The 23623-nt window shown below is 41.2% G+C and overlaps 2 protein-coding genes across 5 annotated transcripts in view; one reads left to right on the top strand and one right to left on the bottom strand.

Moving 5' to 3' along the window:
* The window catches only part of TPP2 (tripeptidyl peptidase 2), a 53278-nt gene extending 52504 nt beyond the window's left edge, over positions 1–774 (top strand). For both annotated transcript variants that reach the window (XM_065626895.1, XM_065626894.1), the window contains one exon: positions 186–774. In XM_065626895.1, the coding sequence (XP_065482967.1) occupies positions 186–275 (90 nt within the window). In that variant the 3' untranslated portion in view covers positions 276–774. The remainder of the gene's footprint in view (positions 1–185) is intronic.
* On the bottom strand, positions 731–9938 carry METTL21C (methyltransferase 21C, AARS1 lysine). 3 transcript variants are annotated; one of them, XM_065626898.1, is made up of 5 exons: positions 9915–9938; positions 5486–5649; positions 3721–3863; positions 2113–2230; positions 731–1841 (listed from the first exon to the last, which is right to left on the bottom strand). In XM_065626898.1, exons 2-5 carry the CDS (start codon positions 5637–5639, stop codon positions 1447–1449), a joined length of 810 nt encoding a protein of 269 aa, XP_065482970.1. In that variant the 5' UTR covers positions 5640–5649; positions 9915–9938; the 3' UTR covers positions 731–1446. The 3 variants fall into 3 exon arrangements, with proteins under 3 accessions (XP_065482970.1, XP_065482968.1, XP_065482969.1); XM_065626896.1 differs by lacking the exon at positions 9915–9938 and adding an exon at positions 9679–9751; XM_065626897.1 differs by lacking the exon at positions 9915–9938 and adding an exon at positions 9583–9672.
* Between the last annotated feature and the right edge of the window lie 13685 nt (positions 9939–23623).

Below are 23623 nucleotides of genomic sequence, written 5' to 3'. Positions count from 1 at the left end.
TTTTTCCCCTTTCAGGACTAAGTAATTCAAAGATCACCAGTTCTCCATCTGTTATCTTTCTGATAATAGACATCTTTAGTAAGATGTTGATATCAATGGAGTGTTTGTTGGAAGCATTAAGATTTTGAAAATAACATGACCCTAGAGCTTCTCTCTTTTTTAATGTTAGCTTTCTTTTTTTTCAGCTAATGAAGTTGCTTGGATGGACTCATTGTGCAACTTTCACTGAAAACTGGCTTCCTGTCATGTATCCACCTGATTATTGTGTATTCTAGAAAACCAACAACTGTAAACTTAAAGTGATTTTTATATGGGGCAGGACATGAAAATATAAGTTTGACTTTTTATTGGAACGCATGCTTTCGTTACTGAATGCCAATTATTAAATTGTGTGTATTTATCAGTAAAGGTTCCTGGGTACGGCTTAATACCTGTCAACCTAACTCCTGTCATCAGGGGGTTTCCTTATTGTGCATCCCATTGCTGGCAATGGATGTGCCAGAACTGCCAACACCAAGGATTTGGAATTAGGCTGGAAAGGCTTCCTGCATGCATGTTAGGTTCTTAACTGTTACTTTTAACGGCAAACCTGTAAAAGCTCTGTATTTTTACAGTAAACTGAATTTTAACATGTTTGATCTTTATTTCAATTGTATGAAGGCCTTAAAGCTACTTCAAGAGTAGCTAAAATCTTATTTATTAGACTAAAGTAATGGGACATCATTACCTGTATTGTTTGCAAGAGTTTACATTTAATTTTTTTTAAGAAAAATTCAACCTCTCAAACTGTTACAATGCGTAACTCGGAATTGCTGATGCATAGGTGCTCTTGTAAATCTTCATTTTGGAGTGATTTCAGGCAAACTCAAAAATCCATGTGAAGTTGAATATCAGGACAGGCTGATACATGTATAAAGGTGCCAGACAGTTAAATCGTGATCAGGTATTGTAAAGCTATACATATATGTTTAATAATGTCAAAAATGTAAAACGCAGCAGAATAAATGTGCAAAGTTGAAGATCAAAAAACACCATGTGCGCTCTGATACTTTAAAAGGTGATTTTATAATTAATAAAAATAAATAATTAAGCTAAAAATTGTATTGGTTTCTGAAAGAGTACAGAATTGAAACTTGCTGAAAGAAAATACCTTACAAACAACAGAAGTTCAGTGCAGCCCAGAATATCAGTGCTTTGTGAAAGCCTTTTTACTAACTGTTGCTACTAACATTGTTCCTTCAGTGGAGTGAAATTGGTCTGTTTGAACAGGTCATATGTATCAACCAGAGACAAATTGCTATATGCTTTGTCATAACTTGTAATGCAAAATTCAGATACAACTGCAACTTTACAAACATAAACGCACAGAAGGTGCACCGTAATGCTTCAGAACATTCCAAACTGCAAGGTGCTCCCATTAAATCAAAATTAGTAACAATTTCCTCTTTAATTCTCTCTTACTGTGGCTTTAAGCAGCTTGACATTTGATTCTGGAAATTCTGCTAGAATGGTTGTGTTAAATATATTGCAAAGTTTTTCCAAAAATTCGTAGTCTGTACTGAATCTGAATTTATTTGCCCATAGTAATATTGTTCCTGGCTTACAAAAATACACCATAGTTGTTAGCAGGGAGTCCAGAGCTGTATGGTGGTACACAACATCACTTGCCAGGATGAAATCATAATGGTAAGTTGATACAGGAAAGTCTTCGTTGAGGCCTTCTCCCCATACGAGTTTTCTCACTTCAGGTTTGTGCATATTCATGTTTTGTGTATTTCTTGAAATATTATATGAGAGATTTTCAAGAACTTCAGGCAAATCAGTAGCTGTGACGTAAGCTCCTAAAGAAAACATAAATTTGTGTCAATTCATCAGTATGTAGTTGAACATATATATATACGAAACTTTATCTACATAAGTTTTCCAGCTTCCCCCTCACCAATAACTAAGGTAGTTACTTTTATTGACAAAACAGTATTTTACAATAATTTTCATTTTTAAAAAGGCAGTGACAAACTTTACTTCAACTGTCATTTCATTGCCTTAAAATGACAGTGGCAGATCTAGATCATCTTTCACAAGAAATCCAAAAGGAAATACAAATTTACTAACCTAAGAGACAGGCCACAATGGAAACCAAGCCTGTTCCAGCACCAATTTCCAAAACTCTTTTGTCTTTGAGGTTGAATTGTTCTTGATTTGTTTCCAGATATTGAGATAAAGCCAGTGCCTAAAACGGTTAACACATACATATAAGGGGGTAACAGGTAAGTTGCACAAAAAGTCATTAGATTTTTTTTATACAAGTTTTTTTTATATATATACAATGAAAAACACTGAAGGCTGTAACATAAGAATGTAACATGGAAAGAATTATGATATGTCCTGGTTTTTATATTAAAAAAGTTAAACAGCTTATTTTTAGGTTTATGGCGTATGGATTTGCTGCACACTCTGTACACTGTGAGTCCTCTGAGAGCTCAAGGTAGGCAGTGTTTTAATGTCAACCATACAGTCAGAACAGCAAACAAGAGGTTTAACAATATGGAAAGAGTAATGTTCTGCGTTATTATCATAAATGTTATGGTTTGTTATCAATATCATAAAGTAGATTCAGGCTTCAGCAGATTTTTTTTTTAATTTGTTTGTTTTCGAAGGAAATATTAAATTTATTTACTCAACACTTGTCTGCTGATAATAGTATAAACTTTAAAAACAAAACCAACAAACAACCGTGCTGAATGGAAGTATTGTTTATCAGACTTTTGTAAAGGTCTCATCAATAGAATATAAATTGGCTGTTTATAAACAACATAAACTGATGCCAAAGAAACTACCTTCCCCCTGTTGCTTCTCTCCTTTAGAGTTGTGTTACTGTTACTGTTTTAACTCCTGCGCTTTTCATAATGCAACACTGGCTACCAGCTCTGGGAAAGCTGACAGCTAATGAATCACCAGTCCAATTTGTGCAACCTCTCAATTTTCTTGGAAAGTTTTACTATCTGCATTCTGACACCTGATTAACGTGAGAACTGATGAACTGACATTTTGAAATAAGATACTGTTTCACCCATGCATATGCTTTCTTTTCCTCTATTGTTTTGAAATTGTCTGCCATTTTCTGTGAGCTTTTTCAATAAATGTGGAGCTGAAAAATTTTGAAATCCTAATTTTCATGTCTTTGTCAGTTGACCTTCTTCCCTCAAAGGCAGTTTTCTCAATCCACATAAAATTCAGGTTTTAAGAGCAGAAGCAAACAGTTGTTCTTCAGTTTTTGCAGGTACTGTTTTCCATGTTGCAATGGAACTGTTCCAGCTTGTTCTTTAAAAGAAGCAAATTTGTTTTAAGCTCCTTTGTTTAATCTCTCCCAAATTTCTTTTTCAGCCTCCTTTTCGTACTACTGCTTGTTTTCTTCCCAGCAGTGACTGACTGGAAATATGGAAGAAGCTGAACACTTCTTCCCGAGTTCACTTTCTTAACTTTTCTTCAACATCTGCCACTAATTTACAAATATGTAGGTGCCACAGTTCTTTTGGTGTGGACTGGCAAATTGGCATAAGGCAGAGCTTTCTGCTCAAGTACCTGGCAGTTTTGTTCTCCATGGGGAAACCTTGGCTACCAGGAGTGTCACCTAAGAAAGCTTCCTCAATATTTGTGTGCCACTGTCGTGGTTTACCCTTCTGTTATGTCAGCTTTCCGAGTGCCGCATCGCGTACTTACCCCCGGCCACACCACGGCTCCAAAGTGTTCTATGGACTCCTGAATGACAATCTGGTGACCCACATACGTGTAGTGCTCTTTGTCGAAGTAGTGGGAAGCTCTAGGAACCCAGTTCTGTAGTATTTTAAGGGTTACTGGTAAATCTGTGGGAGAAAAAAGACACAATTTGTATTTTTCTATGCAGGTGTTTGTATGCAACTTTTTAAAGAGTAAAAAGTGTTTTGTGAAGGTAGTACGTAGACACATGGACTGGGAAAATTGTCAGGTCCTTGGCCTCAGGACTGGTTGGTGTCCAGAAGCGGGCGGTCTGGCTGGCCAGAGAGTGAAAGGAGCAACAGTCATTTCCTGCCACTCTGAGTGTTTGCATGGGCAATTTTGTGATAGAAAGGAACCTTTTAGGAAAAATCTACTAATTCAAATACATAACTCTGCTATATAGGTCTAGAAAACCTTCGGGACCAAGTTAGCTTGTATTTTGGGGCGTGCCATTGTATGGATGTCTGCTGTAGTTGTCATTTGTGGGGAGTTTATTCAGTGGGAAATTACGGGTTTCCCGTTTGCTGCAAAATATTTCTTGGTATTTCAACCCTTGGATCAGATCAGCGTTTGCAAATTCCTATTGTCAGTGTGATATCTTAGCTGCTTAAAAATTTTGCGCGGTAACTGCTGTGTTCTGGGTAGAAGTATTGCCTCATTAAAAAGTGTTCTGGCAGCTTTTAACCAGAGGTAGTTCTGAATCCTTTCGTCATCACTGTATTCCCTCCCTCACAAAACTTTTGGGATATATTAGTGTATGTCAAAATACTAAACACAGAGAAGTTGCCTTCTGCATCTCATGTTTTATTTGAGACTTAAATACCTTTTCCCAACCTCTCTGCTCTAGTGACTTTCAAAACCAGAAACAAACACCAAATAGTTGCATCTTGCTTTTTGTCTTTGTGTGCTAATATACTTAATTTACCTGATATGGCTTCTAGAGGTTAACCAACAAATAGCTAAACATTAAGCTTCTTTTTACCAAAAAAAAAAAAAAAAAAAAAAGGAAAAAGCTGTAATTTAGGATTTACCTCTTACATTGAAGAAAACTCAGCTCTATTTAGTGGTTATCGGGGGTTTTTTTAACCCTTCCACAAAAGGAGGGTTGTGAGATACTCTTCAAGTATATGGTGACACATGGCGCTGCTCAGCAAGTGTCCATACTACAGTTGTGCTAACATGTCTCATCAGAGCAGGTATTTCAGATTTTTCAGGAGAGCTCAGCTTTGCTCTGTCTGATCTCACTGGAAACAAGGACACTCTTGTTCTCAATGGCTGCACAGGTGGAAGCCTGTCACAACATGTGTAAACGATGCAAAATTAACCATAAGGAAAAGTTTTGCTCTGGCTTCCGTGGATTTTAAATGATGTCTGCCTGGAGTCCTTGATAGGTGTTGGAGCGGCTTAGCCTGTTGAAATTTGTAATCCCAAAGCTTCAATAGCGCCAACCCAATTAATGCATTTTATAATCAATCTCTGATTGTAATTGAGAATAATCCTCAGGTGTCTAAATAAAATCCAGAGTTTTTTTTTTTAAACATATGTCTTAATTAGTTCTTTTTGTAGATGTGGTCTGATAATAAATATAAATATAGGGAAAAATTGAGGGAAAAAATAGACATCAAAAGGAAAAGTGACACAGTGACATTTACTATTCGAAGGCTGAGAAAAGTGAAAATATGAGATGTTAGCATGCCATAGCAATTGCAATGTTTAAATTGGATTAAACCTGAGTTGGGTTCTGCTGTTGAGGATGCACACGTGGAGCTGCAAGTGCAGTTTTCAGACTCAGACTGCTCTTCACAGGTTTCTTCTTCCTCAGTTGGGCAGTCCATGACTCTCTGAATATTGTTGGGGAACGGTGGTTGCTGTGCAGAGATCATGGCAAAAGAGCTGAAATGGAAGGGGAAGAATAACGTTATAAAAGCTTGTGGGCGCTCTCCTTGTGTGAGAGATGACTGGAAGAAGGCAGCACATAGTTTGGGTGGGCTCTGGTTTGGGGGTTTTTTGGTGACAGGTTGGAGGGACAGGAAGCCGTGATGAGAGATGACATAATGCAGTAATACTATCAAACTTATTATTTTATCATGTTTGTCACTTATTATTTTACAATGTTTATATCGTCATTTATGCAAAGTCTTAGCATTACGTCGCTCAAGGGATGTACTAATTAGTCTGAAAAGTGAGCTGCTTGTGTGATCCTCCTACCCGTTGAAGCAACAGCTGACAAAGATGAACTGCCTTTTAGCGTCTGTTACTTTTATCTGTGTAATTTACTGTTTCACAAAGAACTCTGGACTTGATGTTCCTGTGATAAAATTGTTTCATTTGCTGCTGTCAGTGCTCTTGATTTTGTCTCCTTGCATACACTCGCCTCCTCTTCCCTGCCTTTTCTTGCAGAACAGCTAATTGGGTTACCCTGAAATGCACTGAACTGCGGAGTATGCAAATGGTGGTCAGGAAATAATTTCAATGAGAAGTTTGGATGGGTAAGCTTTTTTGGAGAGCTCTGTGTGTGTTATGAATGACTGTGCACCTTCAGTGTCCAGGGCAGCATCTGGTGTAAGAAGGAACTGCGTGATACCAACCTACAAGCAGTAAAAGCAGGAGTAGGGCTGGATCTGTGTTTGCCTGGGGAGAAACAGGCCCATGAAACTTTGTGCTCAACTAGAGTATTTGTCAGTGATAGCACCTATGTATATATGCATATCTGTGCGTATATACGCACACATGTGTAAAGAGGGAAAAAAAAAAAGGCTCATAACTTGCTCTGACCAGAGACTGTACAGGTTCACCCTTCCCATGTATCATGATGGCTGGAGTGTGTTATGTTTTTATCCATCATTGGCTTTATTCTGTTCATTTTTGAGAATGCATGTTTGTTTGCTCTTTCCAGCCACGTGCATTGCAGATGCAGTGCTGTGTAACTTGGGTTCCATTGTACCGTAGGAGGCTGTTGGAGGTACCCTGGCCAGAAGGTGGAGAGGTTTGGCAGCAGCTGGAGGGGTTCAGCAATTTTTTTTTTTAAGGAGCAGAATGACTCCTGACTTGTGCGGGAGGTATATTTTGCACACATAACTCACACCATTGCAGTTTTACTGATACCTGATACATTCCTTATTGCTACTCTGTTCATTCACAAGGACAGGATTTGTGTTCTAAGTCCTCTAAGCGCTGCATTTGTTCAGTCGTGGCAGTGGGTTTTGTACTGTTTCAGAAAAGAAAGTGCTTTAATCTGATTTCTGCAGATGTTGGGTTTTTTTTTTAATACTTCTCAGATGGCCTCCACCTAGCTAGTAACAGGTTCTGGTTGTTATGTACATTTTGTGTATAATTTGAGATATGACTATGGTACGTAAGAGGCTGACAGTAATGCTGCAGTTACAGCATTCTCTGGTGTATGAGTTAATGCATCCATGTCCACATTTCACACATGGAAGCGTGCCTCCTTACAACAGCAATGGTTTCTATGTAGTCTTATGGAATCAAAGTTATACTTCTAGTTTTTCGAAATGCCTCTTTTTATCTTGAGATAAAGTAAAATCTCATCATGTTTAAATGTTTTAGGAGGTCTCTGAGAAAGTAAGACTTGTGTAATTGGCAAGGTGTGTAATGAAAAGAGAAGAATATCAGAACTGGTGATGGCTACAGCCAGGAAACACTTGTGTGAGGACCCAGTCTCCTGAACATTTCATGTTTAAACATGCAAAGCACTACATTTTCAGGATTGGTTTGCTTGGAGTTTTTTGTTTTGTTTGGGGTTTTGTTTGCTTTTTATTATTATCGTTATTTTGTAAGGCTCTTATAGCATGAAATCTGTACTATTTAAGTGAAAGGCCAGTTCTGAAACTGCAAAGCAGGGGGAGACTTTGCATTGTCCAGTACCTTCTATGTAAAAACTAGAAAGGCTTGTTTAATGAGTAAACTGTTTAACTTGTCAGTTTGGGTAGAAAGTGATCTTTCTGTGTTTTTTTTTCTATGCTAAGATAAGTTCATACTACAACAGGCCCAATTTCAGTTAGCTATGCATAGTGGTGAATACCACAAAATAGCTTGGAGACAAGCTTAGTAAGTGTATATTTGTTGATCCATTGTTAAGTATTTGCAGTAAATACAATTGCGTCTCTGCTCATGGTGTACATACCTTGTTATTACTAAATCAGTACAGACTGAATTCTAAATTAAATTAGATGTTACATTTTGAAAATTAAAATTGCTGTCCTTTCTCATGCTTTGTCCTTTGAGCTCCTCTAAAAGAGGAGCCTGCTTTTTATAAAGGTGCTCTGTTTTTATTAAATCCCTTCATAAAATGATTGGGAGGTCTAAAAGACACTCAGTGGTTACACTGATACTGTGGTGAGACTGATGCAATCCTTAAATCCATCAGTTGCCTGAGTTCTTCGATGGGAAACTGGGAAGATAAAGATTATGCATTTTGCATTTGTATGTCACTTATCACAGCGGGCTCTGGTTTATCCTGGGGCTTCTAGATGCTGTAATAATGTTGTAGGTGCAGGTTTTGCAAAGCAGAAAGGTGGTTTTGATTTTTTTATTTTTTTTTTTTTATATAGCCTACTGCCACAACTATTAATGATGTATTTCATAAACTGGCGTAAAAAGTAAAGCATTTTTTAGCTGCAAACTACAGGATGGATTTAGTCTTACAATTTCAAGAATTCTCGTATATTAGGATCTTGGCCTTCATGATGCACAGCTTTATTTTATAATTTTAAATTATAAACTGTGCCTGAAGACTACAGACACATGTAAGAAGTGAGTAAGCTATTTGCAAATAGTTGGTGTTTGCACTATTACTTACCCTATGTTTGCTATGGTCAAGTTGTTGCTCTGTTACTAGAATTGTGAACACTGACACTTCTTAATATTTTGGCATTCTTCTGATCCATAGTTCTCTTAAAATGGTATATCTCTAAAAGCATTTTGATTTAGTATAATACTATTGCAATCAAAATCTGTTCCCTTCAAAACTGTTGGCTCTTTCTGAATGTTAGCAGCTGATTTCTTTTCAAAATGCTCTTGAAGGGAAACAATCATCTAAATTCTCTTCTTTCCAAAGTTTTTAAACCCATATTGACTTAACTAATAATCTTAAACTGTTGTGAACAAAACAACTTACAAAATCACATTTGATTTCTTCAGAACCTAAGGAAGAAAGAATAGTTCACAAAATTATATCTATTTGACAATGCCACATAAAACTAACAAGGTAATTAAACACTGAAGGGAGAATCATAAGATGATGATAAACCTTAAGGTAACAGTTTATCCCCTATGAGAATAAACTTTCTGCCTCTTTAAACTTCCAAAATCCATTGCTGGGAAAGAGCTTTTCAAATCTAGTTACATAGCCCTCCCTTCACTCCCCCACATTCCCCCTACCAAAAAAAGTAGGTTAGTGAGCAGTACTGTGTTACTGGGTCTTCAGCTGTAAACACAGCTCTGCTGGAATGTGTTTCTCTCACCTCTACACAAAGTTACACAGCAAAGTCCGTTTTAGTCTGAATCATTTGTGCAAAAGCCAGTTCCGTTTGCTCAGATGTTCTTTGCGAGAGAGGGCTTTGCCAAACATTCACACTATACGCAAACATCCCTGTTTTAGAGCTCATGCAACTTTCTCATGTTCTCATGCACTAATAAAAATATATGTATATTAAAATGTTAATATAAATGCTAAGAAATAAAGGGAATGTCTGCCATAAACATATGAGTCCACAAGGTAAACGTATCCAAATACTGAAAACCATCAATGATAGCCACTTCTCGCGCAACAGTAGGGGTTAGGTACGCTGGGTTTCTTTGGCTGACCTGAAATACAAGAATTCAGACCGAAGTATTTCCTTTGCTAGCGAGCAGAGGACACAGGCACATGTCACACGGGTTAGCTGTTTGCTGCGTGGTTACCTGCTGTGACGGAGGGCGCTGGAGGTTCCCGCGGGGGGATGCACGCTCCAGAGGTTTTTATACAGACACGTACCTGGAAGGAATAACTCTCTGCTCCAACCAGTCGGATTGCAGGCTATTTAGAGTAACATTACGGGGCAGCACTTGAAGAACTTACTATGTTACACTGAACTCTTCCCCGTTTGCAGCACAAAACGAGAACGCTCTTAAGCTTTGAAGTCCCAAGCGTTACCAACCTTTGGAAATAAAATCTCAGCTTCCTCCGACCTCTCGCTCCGATTTTGCAGATTTAGTGTTCCCTGCGTTTGCGTTCTGTTCAGGAGCGCTGACCCAAACAGGCAACTCACCGTGGGCAAACTAGCACATAAATAATGTGTGTGGCAACTTGGCAGTAGCCCAAGCGCAGAGAAAAGTTAATGAAGCTCCTGCCAGGAAAAGGTCAAGATTTCAGTGCCCTGCTGGGCGTCTGGCCGGGGAGGCTCTGGGTACCCGCCCCTGCCCCGAGTCACGGAGACTACGGGGACTGAAGGTCCTGAGGAAATAACAGCTTCCCATTAAGTGGGCATTGAAACCGTAGGAAATACTGTGTCCGCTGAAGGAGAGCGCGCAAATGTGAAAATCACACTTTCATCAGAAAATCCTGCAGTTGCTCATTTTAAAACAGGTGGATGTTGTCGATGTTGGAGATCTACCAAATACACATTCCTTACACGATTCAAGAATTTGAGAGTTGTATGTATGTTTACCATTTCACAGCCATCCTATGCTCCCCGCTCCTTCTTGGAAAAGATTCTGTAGAAAGAAATTCAACTAGAGGGTAGAAAAATGTAAAGGGAACTTTGGCAGTCATAAAGTTAGAAAACAACCCCTGGCTAACTAATGAAAAACTTGAGGTTGGCCGTAGAAGTTGATGAAGGTGGGGGAACACAGGTGGGAATGTAGATTTCTAGATTTATAGGCATTTGCCTTTTTGGATGAGCTGCTTTTGAATTCAGGTGATGCTCTCCTGAAGAATGTCAAAGGAAAAAAGCCTTTCTGTCACTGGCTGTGTATTTCACACGTTGGCTGCTGCGTGTCTTTAGTAGTCACACCTGGTGTAGGAAACACTTGGACACTCAGTGCTCACCAGTTTCTTTCCTCTGAAATTTGATAGTTAAGACACCTTATTTTTTTTTTTTTCTTAGTACTTGAGACTTAGTATTAAGATGTTAACTCTATTAATTTGATGACGTATACATTGAGTTTCACAGACATGCATGACTTTACAAGCAGTGCAAACGAGTCGTCCCAAGCGAGGTCAGTAGCTGTTATTAGAAAGAAAAAGGCAGATACGCTGCTGCTGGGATGGCTGCCAGGCCTTTTTTTAAAGACATGGTCTTTTCAGCAGGCACGTTCCCACTGTCATATTTATTGTGTTTGTCACCGGAGGTGAATGTAGCTGACACCAGTGCTGCCGTTACAGTTCTGCCCGAAGATTTGGCAATGGGATTGATGCTGAACGTAAATAGTTTATTTTTCAAATGAAATCAGAGGAACTGGCTGTTCTATATTGTGTTTCTTGTGTAAGCAACTCAACAGTACGATAGCTGTAGGAAGTGTTACAACACGTTTACAAATTGTGTAGGTATGGCTTAGTTTCTTGTTATAAGAAGCAACACTGATACTCTGAAATGTAGCTATTGTTGACATATTTACTGTATAATTTCTAGAAATGCTTCTATCACCGAACATCTGTTGCTTAACACTGAAAATTATTGTTGTCTGGAGGTGTAGCCCCATGGAATTAAATTTCTCCAGACTTCTGTGAATAGTGCTATGTGTAAAACGGTGATTTTTTTTTTATTTTTTTTTTCCTCCCCCCCTCTCCTGTCATTAACTTGATGTCCAATTTCACAAAGCTCTCAATTACTCGGTTGGCTTTTCTGGTTTTGTAAACACTCATGGGAATTTTACCTTCTAGACCTTTTGTAGAAGACAAAACACAGCAGGCTGCCAAATGCAATGAAGTAAATCTAACTCTTCAAATACTTTTAGAATGTATTTATTTTTAATGTGAGTTGTGTGGCTGGGGTCTTGGGGGTTTTAAGTCTGGTTGTATGAGACCTAATTGGTGGTGTGGGTCTTTTTTGGTGTTATCAAACTACCAGGAAAGCCGGGAAGAGTATTCCTCCTAACTCTGCCTGTCATTGAACCCAGCAGTAGCATTCTCTTTCAATATATTGAATCACGGAATCATTTTGGTTGGAAGAGACCCTCGAGATCATTGAGTCCAACTGTTAACTGGCAGAGCAGAATTATATTCGTGTTACTGGATTATAGATGACAGTGACTTAAATTTAAAACAAATTTTAAAGTTCCTCTGCTGTTAATAGTAGCAAGTGCAGTGTAAAATGCTGTAAAATTGTTAAAACCTTAATTAAAAAACTGTGATAAATAAGTGTGAAAATGTTAAGGTCTTCTCTGAACCCATCAGGAGCAAGAAGCCTGCCAGATTCATTCCAAAAGGAGACAGAGTTAAAGCAGACAAGGTAAAGATACTCTTATGAATAAAATTAACAGTTACAGGTCACCAGGACCAAATGGTAGTTAATCAGCCAGAACTCTACCATGAAATTACCAGCCCCGAACCAGAGCATGGTGCCTGCTGCGGAAAATCGCCTTGACACCAGATCGCAGGAAATTGTGAGAGGAACAGCAGCATTGGCGTCAGCTGGTAAATAGCAAGGCATAGTGTGGACAAGGAAGGAGGTTTTGTGAGTTCTTTGCAAGTGTCAACAAGCATGTAGTTGAGGGTCTTCCAGTTAATGCAGTGTACGTGGATTTTCATAAGCTTTTGATAAGGTCATTCGCTAAAGATCATTACAGAAATCAAGCTTTGCTGAGATAAGAACGGAGAGTTATCATTTGTTTTAGTAATTTGTTAGGGTAAGGAGGCAATAAATGGTCAGGTTTACAATGTCCCGTGGGAAGCTGTGCTACTGAGTGTGTTCCTAAAAATCTACTGAAAAACGAAGAAAATAGTGTGGTGACAATAATGTGGAATTATTTAAGACAGTGAAAAAAGCTGGGGAATTCCAAAAGGATCCCTGACACGTTATGAGAGGCGATAATGTGATAAATGAAATTCGGTGCTGACAAGTATAACATAATACAGAAGGACAGCCTTTAACTCAGTACCACCGAGGAAAGAGATCTTAGTGGCACCAGAGACAGCTGTATAAAAATACCTTTCCAAAGTGTATCAGTAATCAAAACCATTAAGGGACTGGTGCATTTTTATAAGGAAAAGAGAAAACGCAAATCAGAGAAAAAGGAACATTGTTTTTTCCACTCTAGGAATTTGGAGTTTGTCTCGCGTGTTCAGTGTGTGACTCAAGTCTTTGATTAAAACATTCAGGGTCTCAGAACCTCCTGTGGGATTTGCCGGAGGTCCTGCGTGTCCTGGGGAATGACTGACGAAGAATGGCAAACTCCCAGTTCTAGAGCAGATTCGCCTCATCCTTTATTACTGTAGCATCTGCTGGACTTCTCTGGATGTGGAAAGTGTGTTTGCATTCTCCAAATCGCAGGGACTTCTTAACTGGTGTCAGCAGCCAGCTAAATGTCTGCAGCCTGGTGTTGACAGGGCCTGTGTGGTTTCCTGAAGTATAAACTACTGCAAGGTGAAATTTGTTCCAGATTAGCATCTTCAGCCTTGGAGGATTTTTTTTTTTCCTATTCTTTATGATTCTGGGATGAATCCATAGTTTAAAGTCACTTGCACTCGAAAGTGATACTGGTGGCCTTCCTGTTTAGCAACAGCCAAAAGTGTAGAGCAATATGGAATATGATCCTCAAACCAAACCCACTGTTTTCATCATTTTTAAAATAAGAAATCCTTTCTCCTTGGTACAGGCCTTCTTTTGCTCACCTAGCTGAGGTGACTTGGGCATGGTGACTTAACTTCTTCCCTGGGCAGCCTGTTCCAATGCTTGACAAAAGCATTATTTTCTTTTTTCTTTAATAGATTTAATGTCGCATGTTAAGTTAACCTTGTTTGCACATACAATGAGATGACACTCATCTCAAAGAAGGGAGCAAAGCACATTGTTGCCAGATCAGTAATTATTTTAAATTGCGTGAAGCCATAGGGGATCTTGAAGAGCTTAGAAGAATGAAGAAATGCTCCAAGTTTTCATGCTGAGAAGCGGGCACACAAGGCTGCACCCGCCTTTCCAGCAGCTCCTGACTGCTATTGGCCATGTGCCGTGTTTTTAATGCTCTGTCCCTCCCTGGCAGCGCTGGCCCCACAGCTGGGTAGCAAAGCTGTTGGGGAACCCAGTGCTCCATCACTTCGGCTCACTGCGAGAACCAGGACAGTGAGGAATGGGACTATACATCGAGGGCTTATTTCCATCATCTAACCATCCTCTGTCACTTAGGCTGCTTTGGTCCGTCTAAAAAGCCATGTTCATGTGAGAATAGATGCATTCTGTACTGTCTGTCGGTGTGATCTCTTACCTGTGAGGCAGGTGTTCTTCCTGCCTAACAGGAGAAGCAAGGAGACAACTGAGTTAAGGTTTAGCTTTGGGTGGTCTGGGGAGGACCTCCCTTCACTTGTCTGCAAGTGAAGAGCCTTGGAGTGCTATTTAAGCACATGCTCTGTAAAAACAGAAGTAACAGTTTGTTGTGGTTTGGGGTTTTTTTGGGGGTTGTTTTGTTTTTCCTAGTAATTTCCTTGACATTTTTGTCCAGCTTCTGGATGTGTCTCCCATCACAGCAAAGACCCGTTATATAAACTCATACAGGTCATTTAGCTGCTATGCGCTTGCATGAGGAGGTTGGTTGGAGAGGTAGAGCTGTGGATGGAACAGCAAGGCACAACATCTGGCACCGCTGGGTGTGAGAAGTGCTTTTGACTGGATAAAGTCGTGGGTGAACCAGATCCTTTGCCCTTGTGTTCACATACTGACAGCATACCCCTGGATTTCTTTTGCAGCACATTTGCTCCTGTTTTTTTATAAACCCACACACACTTCCGCTACCCTCAGCAATGAGGTTTGTGGTTGTCTTCAAGCATACTATAGTTAATTTATCAACATCTGAAGCTGTTTGCCTTCAAGGGACTGGTTAAGTTTGAATTTTCTCATTAATCTTAGTTCTTTACTGTATTTGGACAACACTGTTTTCAATAGGGACAGGTGTTTCCCTTGGTGCCAGCCTCTTTCTCATCTGCTTATTCACCTCGCCTGTTTGGAAATCCCTGCTCCCTGGGGAAAGAAGTCATTAATGCTGAACTTTCATCTGAAAGTTCAGATGAAACTTCCCACAGCTTGGGAAGAATTTTACTTCTTCACTGAGGAGCACTCTGCCTTGCCATGGGGTGTCGTCTTACCTCCCCTGGTCCCTCTGCCATTTCTCAGCTGGTTGCTCAGAGAAGCACTCAATGCCATCTGCTATTTTTTCCTTGTGGCAAGGAAAGAGATCTTGAACTAATTCCATGGGGCTTTTTATAGAGCAAAGATTGTGATGGTCTTAATTTACCAAATGGGAAGTTTTACAGCAGAGCTGCCTTCACTGGCTCTGTTTGGGGCTGGTTACTGTACACACAAATGAGGGACCAACCAGCCTGTGTTAAGGCTGAACAAACTACTCTTACAGAATCATGTAATAGTTTGGGTTGGAAGGGACCTTCAAAGGTCATCTAGTCCACCCCCCCTGCAATGAGCAGGGACATCTTCAACTAGATCAGGTTGCTCAGAGCCCCGTCCAGCCTGGCCTGGAATGTCTCCAGGGATGGGGCATCTCCCACCTCTCTGGGCAACCTGGGCCAGTGTCTCACCACCCTCGTCATAAAAAATTTCTTCCTCATGTCTAGCCTGAATCTGCCTTCCTTTAGTTTAAAACCATTACCCCTTGTCCTATCACAACAGGCCCTGCTAAAAAGTCTGTCCCCATCTTTCTTACAGGCCTCTTTTAAGCACTGAAAGGCCGCAATAAGGTCTCCCCGGGGCCTTCTCTTCTCCAGGCTGAACAACCCAACTCTCTCAGCCTGGCCTCACAGCAGAGCTGTCCCAGCCCTCTGACCATTTCTGTGGCCTCCTCTGGCCCCTCTCCAACAGGTCCATGTCTCTCCTGTACTGGGGGCTCCAGAGCTGGACGCAGGACTCCAGGTGGGGTCTCACCAGAGCAGAGCAGAGGGGCAGAATCACCTCCCTCGACCTGCTGGCCACGCTGCTTTTGATGCAGCCCAGGATACAATTGGCCTTCTGGGCTGCAAGCGCACATTGCCGGCTCATGTCCAATCTTCCATCCACCAGTACCACCAAGTCCTGCTCTCAACCCCTTCATCCTGCCCCAACTCAGGTGCAGGACGTTGCACTTGGCCGTGTTGAACCTCATGAGGTTCTCATGAGCCCATTTCTTGAGCTCATCTAGGTCCCTCGGGGTGGCATCCTGTCCCTCAGGTGTGTCAACCACACCACTCAGTTTGGTGTCACCTTGGTGCTACAGGCTTATGTTGACTACAGTTACCACCATACAGAGAGAAAACTGGCAGGACTTTTTAAACAAGTTTGGTTGAGTTTTGTTGGGTGTTTTGTGGGTTTTTGTGTGTGTGTGTGTGTGTGTATGTGGTTTTGGGGGTTTGGGTTTGTTTGTTTGTGGGTACTTGTTATCCCCTGTTATAATAGTATTTGTAGTTGGACTAAATTCTGCAATTTTTTATTCAGATAAAGCTGCTGAAGCCAGGGAGAGTTTTGTCATGGTGAGGGATGATTACATGGGTGAATAACAAGAATGCAAGATCTGATTAATGGTATCCCACTGAAGAGTGTCCTTGCTTCTTGTCCACTTGTGAAAAATCTAGTGTTCCTCCACAGGGAAGATAAAAATGGATTTAAAGTTATTTCAAATGAATGACTAATGAGTAGCTGAAGCAACACTACAATTAAGCAATTAGTTTTGCAACGGGAGTTATTTAGAAATTAGGCTTTAAAGGATATTATTAGAAGTAACTTGACCTTATTAAAAAGCATCATATGGAAGAGTCTCTATTGACTTGGAAGCCACGTTAATGCAACGTTTTTCTAACAAACCTGGCCTTTTGTGAGCTTAACTGTACAAATACAAAGGGCAATACAAAGCCTGATTTGTTAACTATTGTGCATGCAGTTCAAAAATCTAATGCAAATTGAAGCAGCTCTGTGCCTGAATTAGTCCCTAGAATCTTGATGACATTATTGAAACCATACTGGAAATGTCAGATTTGTGAACATAACATGGATTTCTGTGTCACTGGAGTCAGTGGGATTTTTGCCTTGGACTGTGAGAAATAAAATATTTCATAATTTCCTCAGGTCTAGCTGTAAGGCAGCTCTTGTGCATTTAGTATTGTGCTTTTTCTTTCTTTTTTTTTTTTTAATCTATAGGATACATTTGGGTACAAAAGGGATAGTCTGAAGCCTCCAGTTTCACTTGGATTTAATCAACATCTGTGTGCTGCACTATGGAATATGTTTGAAAGCTCAGCAGATTTCTGTAAGAACTGCAGAATTTAATCCTGCTTCACTACTAATATTAATATTTAAAAAAGAAAAATCTATTAAGCTCCTACATCTATTATCACATCCTTGTAACAGCTGTCCAGAGCTATAAAAGGGCTGTAAATTCAGTATTGACCTACCTGCTGTATCTTGCTGCGCACCTGCTTCCCAGGCAAGCCTGTGCTGGCTGTCTTTTAAGCAGGAATAGGATGCTGACTTTGCTTTATAAAAGTCTAAAAGGATTACCATCTGGATATTTAACAAACAGAAGTCGTAGTTAAGCCCTTCCTAGTTCACTGATGAGGGAGCTGCTGGCAACGCACCCCTCATGATTTCTTTAGGACGTTAAAAACAGTTGCTGGTTTTGCTCTGCAGAAGTGCAGACTGGGCTTTGCTGCCTTTGGGGATATAAAGCAAAGTTTGACTGTTTGAAGGGTGAGTTTTGGCTTTTTTTTTTTTTTTTTTTTTTTTTTAATCAGAGGGACACTTGGATCTTGGCATATTTCCTCAGCTTCGCCTACCGTATCAGTGTGTTTTGTGGAGGTGAGAGGCGAGAAGTCCCAGGAGCTGAGTTCCAGGGAGGCAGTCGGCCTTGGCAAACCTTTTGTTGTCCTGCTGCCCCTGCAGTCACGCAGCGTGTGTGTAATATGTCAGGAATGGCCCAGGGAAAGCAGAATTACGTTATCTGGAAAGTACCAGTAATACTTAAAGCTATGAAAGATTTGCTTGGCAGCTTTTGTAAGGCTGTTCAGAAAAGATATTTTGGGATGACTGTTACGGCAAGGTTAGAACTATTCCCTGCCAGCACCACCGAAAAGATGAGGGGTCTCTTCATGCATTTTAAGCCAGTGATGGGGCCTGCAATTACTCTGTTGCTCTGTCTCCTCCAAGGATGTGGTTCCAGCTGGAGATCTAGGGTCTCGGTATACGAGCCCAATTAGGGAAGAAAGACAATTATTTTAAAAGCTGTTTAAGGACCATAATCGCAGCATTTCACTACAGATGGAGCTCAGAGGAGGGGTTGCCGTGACGTGATTATCAAGTTAAACGTATGCCATGGGTAACAGTATCCTGCCACAGAGCACGGGCTAATCCAGCACTGCAGCAGTAACAATCCAGAGAAATGAAGTCTGGTGTTACAGACCTGGTTTTGTGTTCCTTATTCATCTTCTCCTCTGTCCCAGAGCTCTACCCTGCCTGTCCGCAGGCTTGTTGTCGCTGGCAGAGGCGCTGCGTTTCTGCTCCCCTGTGCTTGGGTGGCGGAGAGCGATGCTCTCGCCTGCATGAATAGAGGTGACATCCTCTGCTGTCACTGCTCTGAGTGACACGTTTCCACAGGGAAATTACTATGCGCGTATCTCCACACTGTGCTGTTGTGTGGATGCTTTTATGCTGTTTCTCTCTCTGGTCAAATACCGAATTGTATTGGCAAGGTTGCAAGGAGCCCGCTCCAGCTGTTTCATATGGAAACTGTTATTGTGGATGCTATACAGTAAATGCTTTCCTATGTAGTTATCCATGCATGAGTTATGAAACTTAATTAGAAGAATAATAGTCTTATTTTGGTTTTAATTATCCCCTGTTCAGTAATGCAGGTCTTCTAAAGAGTGTGGTTAATGGTAGTGCCATGTAAGCTGAGCAGTTTTTCCCAGCAACAACTCCCAGCTACAAAGACTTTAAAAACAAACAAACAAGAACTGAGCTTTGAAGCATTAGACTTGTTTAAAATAACATGTCTCCTTTAGCCCACACCCTTGTCCTAACATTTCAGACTCCAGACAGTCATCTTGGTTTGATCTGTAGCAGCTCAGTCTTGAGCAAAGTCTGTCCTAAACATGATCTAGCTAAAAGGAAAAAAGCAGGAGCAGAGACGAGAGGCACTGTCTGCTATGAACAAGACTTGTTGTAATTAATATTGCTCAACTTCTTGCTAAATGGGTAATTGCAAATTGCAGAAGTCTGTGCGGTAACGCTGCCTTTTAAATATGTTATTTCTGTGACATTAATTACTGTGGGTATATGTTAAGGCAGCTGCACCCTCTTTGACTGCAGTCTCCTATTGTTCCCATGCTGAGGTGAGCACTGGGGACATCGCTGATTTATCACTTGGATTTGAATGTGGTCAGTGCCGGACCCTGCACGTCCCCATCAGTGAAGCTTCTCCGCTGCTGTAAGCTGAGGCTTCCTCCTGCATCTGCGGGTGTTTCAGGAAGTGGCGAGCAGCCTGGCATTGCCCTTCCATTGCTGACAGACATAATTCTCACCCAGCTGCTGCTCCTCCAGCTGTGCACTTGCAGAGGGAGCTATCAAAAAAGCACTCGTGACTTTTGTTTTTTCTTCAGTACTTGCTGACCAGAACCTGCGAGGTCACGCAGGAGCTGGGGAGGACACGAGAGCACAGTGAGGTTCACACCTTGCTGATTCTGTGCCCGGTTTGCAGGTTGGTGACCGGAGTGGCTGCTCATGTTCCCCCAGCAGGGCCTTTTTTTAGGCATTTGTTAGTAACTCACAGTGACTGGAGGAACTGGATGCTCTTCAGGAACTGTCCCAATTGGACTCAGGGCAATAAATGGTGCTCTAAGTCTGAAACCTGTATTAAAGTGCCGTCAACAAAGAATTTCAGGCTCTTAACACTGTGAGCAGACTCATTCCACTGGAAGTCAAGTATGTGCTGAACATGGATAGTTCGGTGTTGGAGAGAAGCCAAGAGAGCCAGGGAGTAAGGATGGTCCAGACTCAAGCCTGGGGCTCTGGGAGCATCCATACTGTTATGCTCCCCATGTATAAACTCTTCTGTCCTCATCCCCTTTCTCCAAACTGAAGGGGAAGGGAATCTTTTTCAAGAATTGTTATAGCTACAGAAGTTTCTGAAACACCAAATGAAGGATTTTTTTTTTTTTTTTTTTTTTTAAGACCTAAAGGAGTTGCTACTTCTTTCTTTCCCAACTGGTGATAACTTTTAACTGGTTCAGCTGAACCAAGTACCTGGGAAACACAATTTGCTGTCTCAGAAAGGGTGTTTCTGTGCTTTTAGCCTCCTGGTTTGCATTAAAACTGCTCTTTCAAAAAAAAAAAAAAAGATGCTTCTGAATTTTGATGCCAGGGAATGCCTTGGATTATGCATAGTGAATTAAGTTTGAAAACTGGCTAAGGAGGAGCAGAATTTATTCCCTTAAGTTAAATTGTTATTTTTGTGAGAGAGAAGATAAGCTCACATTTACCCACAGATGTTAAAATTCTCTAGATGTTTATTACCTGTCCCTGTGTAAACTGTTAATTTAAAGCTTCCATTTTTGAAACAGCTGGGATGGGGTTCAGGGATCTCAGACAACAAGTTTACCCAAAGCCATCTGAATTCGGGTGTTGTCTTTGCTCTCCTGTACTGCTCATGTAGTTGTGTCCAGAGCTGACACTGGAAACTTTTCATCATCTTGGCACCAAGGTTTCCTTCTATGCGTGCTACTCATCGCCTGATGTGGAATGGCAGTGTGGCATTGGGGGTTAATTGGAAGGGAATTTGTCATCCTTACACCTGCTCACTGAGATAAAATAAGAGGTCAGAGCTACAAGAATTGCTGTCTCACAATGGAAAGACAAGCTCACCTACAAGAGTATATAAGCGTACTTGCATACAAAGGCAATTCTGTGTATTTGCCAAGTGAATCTCTTTGCAAAGTCAGAGAAGACACTGTAAAAAAATTAAGTAGGGTGAGACATGCACACTCTCCTCCTTTGCCTGGGGATGATCCCCATTAATTTCTGTAGTTTAGCCCCACCTGTCACGGTTGCAGTGTAGGTCAAGATTTCTCTGACTGTCTGCTCTCCCTGCCCTTTTACTGTTGTTCACAGAAGCACAGCAGAGTTTATTCTCACCCAAGAAGGCCGACAGACAAAGCCTGTGTATTCCAGTATAAATTTTATCAGAATTATTCAGACTCCCAGGGCACATGGTACCACTCTGTAAAGTCTATGCTGATACTAAAAAAGAATTTCAAACCACTGAGTGTTGAAGGAAAATTCACAAATCCCTCTTGGAGAGGCTGGGTTGGCAATAAAAACACAGAAGCCTAGAGGTGCAGCTCTAACAGGTAAGAAAGCACAGGGGCATCAGTGATGGGCGCTGTTAGCGCCAGAGGGCACAGCTTGTGTTACTTCGCCAGGGTTACCAGGTCAGAGAACTGACGGATACAAAATGGAAATTTCAGCATTGCATAGTGCAAAATCAGCACAGAGTGTATCGGCGCTGCCCCTGCAAGCCAGTGGTCAGGCCAGCACAGCCAGCAGATGTGATTGAAGTCTTGTGAACAGCACCAGTGCAGACTTGGGCTCTTCCCCACTCAGGGACATCAGAATGGCCCTGGCCATACTAACAGCATCCTCCCAATCGTCTTCAAGACACTATGGGCAGGATGCAATAGCCTAAAGACAGATGCCCGAAGCCCTGAGAGACATCTTGGCATGTCCTGAAGTAACTGCGTAGGGCTGATGTAGAAGACGTGGCACTGCTGGGAGACCCTCACCCTCCTGCAGCAGTGGCTGGAGTCCAGGTGGGGTACCCAAGATTGTAGTAGACACCCATATTTAGGCCTCTTAATCCCACTGGAGAAGGAGATTCAATTTCAGGTGAGAGCACCTAAATACAGGCATCAACATGAGAATTCAGTTCAGTCCTATCCATGGAGATATATTCTGTATAACTGATGAATCTAGAAGTAATTAATCTCTTGAAAACCCAGGATTCAGTTGCCTAAAAGCAGGCGTCTAGTGCTATTTTAGGTGTCATGGAATATCCTGGTTGGCATCCTGTTGCTACACCAAAAAGAACATGGTCTTCCTCTGTCTTGCGTCATGTCTGCCAGCCCTGTGCAGATGTCTCATCTGCCCTGGAGTATCAAATGGCATGAGGAGCCAATGCTAAGGGAACTGAAGACCATCCGTCCTGGTAGGTCATCTGAATCACCCTTCAGGCTCCTTTGACTCAACCAGCTCTCTGATGATTATAATAGGAGCCAAGATACTAAATTTGAAGAGAAGATATAAGCCTAACTCCCTAAAATAAAGCTATCTCATGGAAAAAAAATCATAAGAGTTGGGACACTGAAAGCCCCTTTTTATCCGCTGTTAGGTGATTTATGGGTGCAACCACCTGTACCACCTTTCTCTTGCCTCCCAAAATGGCAGTCCAGCTTACAGGCTGATGGTTATTTTTAATTCGGTTTTCCACAGTCCCTCCTGTTGTAACTGTACCCATGCTATGAAGAGGCTTGAGCATCCCCCGTTACCTAGAGAAGGGTGCCATTGCTGCTGACGGTCTGGTTGCATGCATGCGAAGTAAGACATGAGGCAAAGACTTTAACTTGGGTCTTCCACTTGCAAGGTTGTTGTGGTTTAACCTGAGCTAGCAATACAACCACGACAGCTGCTCACTCACTCCCCACCACCTCCATCCCCCAAACAGGGAAGAGAATTAAAAGGGAAGGGAGAAACTTGGATTGAGATAAACACAGTCTAATAAAATAACAATGTACTAATATGCTACTAGTAAATATATATATATAACATAGAAATAGAATACAAAATAAAAAATACTTAATACAATTCCTCATGAACTCTGTCCACACCAAGCAGCCAGTCCCAGGAAATGGCACCTGGTCCCAAAGCTGACCCAGGAGAGAGGAAAAAGGCTCTGAGAGCAAAGAGAAGAGCCAAAAAGAGAGAGAGATCAGAAGATCTCGACTCTCTTTAAATATGAAGCATGATGCTAATGGGATGGAATACTCTCATTGATCAGTCTGGATGTCAGTCAAGCTCTGCCCCATCCATGCCCTCCTTCCTTGCTGCCTCACACCTGTGGGCAGAGCACTCAGAATGTCCTTGGCTCTCAGACCAGAGCAATTAAAAACATTAACTCTGTCCTGGGGTGTTACCTTCTTGTTCTCAAACTAAGTCCAAATAATGACCATGCTAGCTACGAAAAAGAAAGGTTTATAACTGCATGAAGAAAATTAACTCATTTTCAGCCAAACCAGCACAAAGGTGAAATATATGGGAAAGCATCTCTTTGGGAAATCCACCAGGTCTTGTGCTTGGACAAAGCATTTGGATTTGACTAATTGTAACTATGGCCAGAAGCTGATGAGATGGAGATTCTACCATGGAAACAGAGCTACAGGCAGCTTAGGGTGGAATTCACAGGACTTAGCTGCCCAGGTGGTGTTTACAATTGCCATTTGGGATTTAGACTTTTTTCTTTGTCAACCCTTAGGAGAACTAACAGGTAAAATGGGATGGAAAGTACGTCCTCTCAATCAGTAAGCTGAAAAGGATTCTTTTCCCAGCAGGAAAACATTCTCTTTTCTCCAATCTTCTCTTCTTGGGGAAGATATCTAGGTAAACTTAGAAAGGTTTACGAGCTACAGAAA

The sequence above is a fragment of the Caloenas nicobarica genome, chromosome 1 (assembly GCF_036013445.1).
Source record: "Caloenas nicobarica isolate bCalNic1 chromosome 1, bCalNic1.hap1, whole genome shotgun sequence".
Classification (NCBI taxonomy): domain Eukaryota; kingdom Metazoa; phylum Chordata; class Aves; order Columbiformes; family Columbidae; genus Caloenas; species Caloenas nicobarica.
This window is presented reverse-complemented; position numbering and strand designations above follow the sequence as displayed.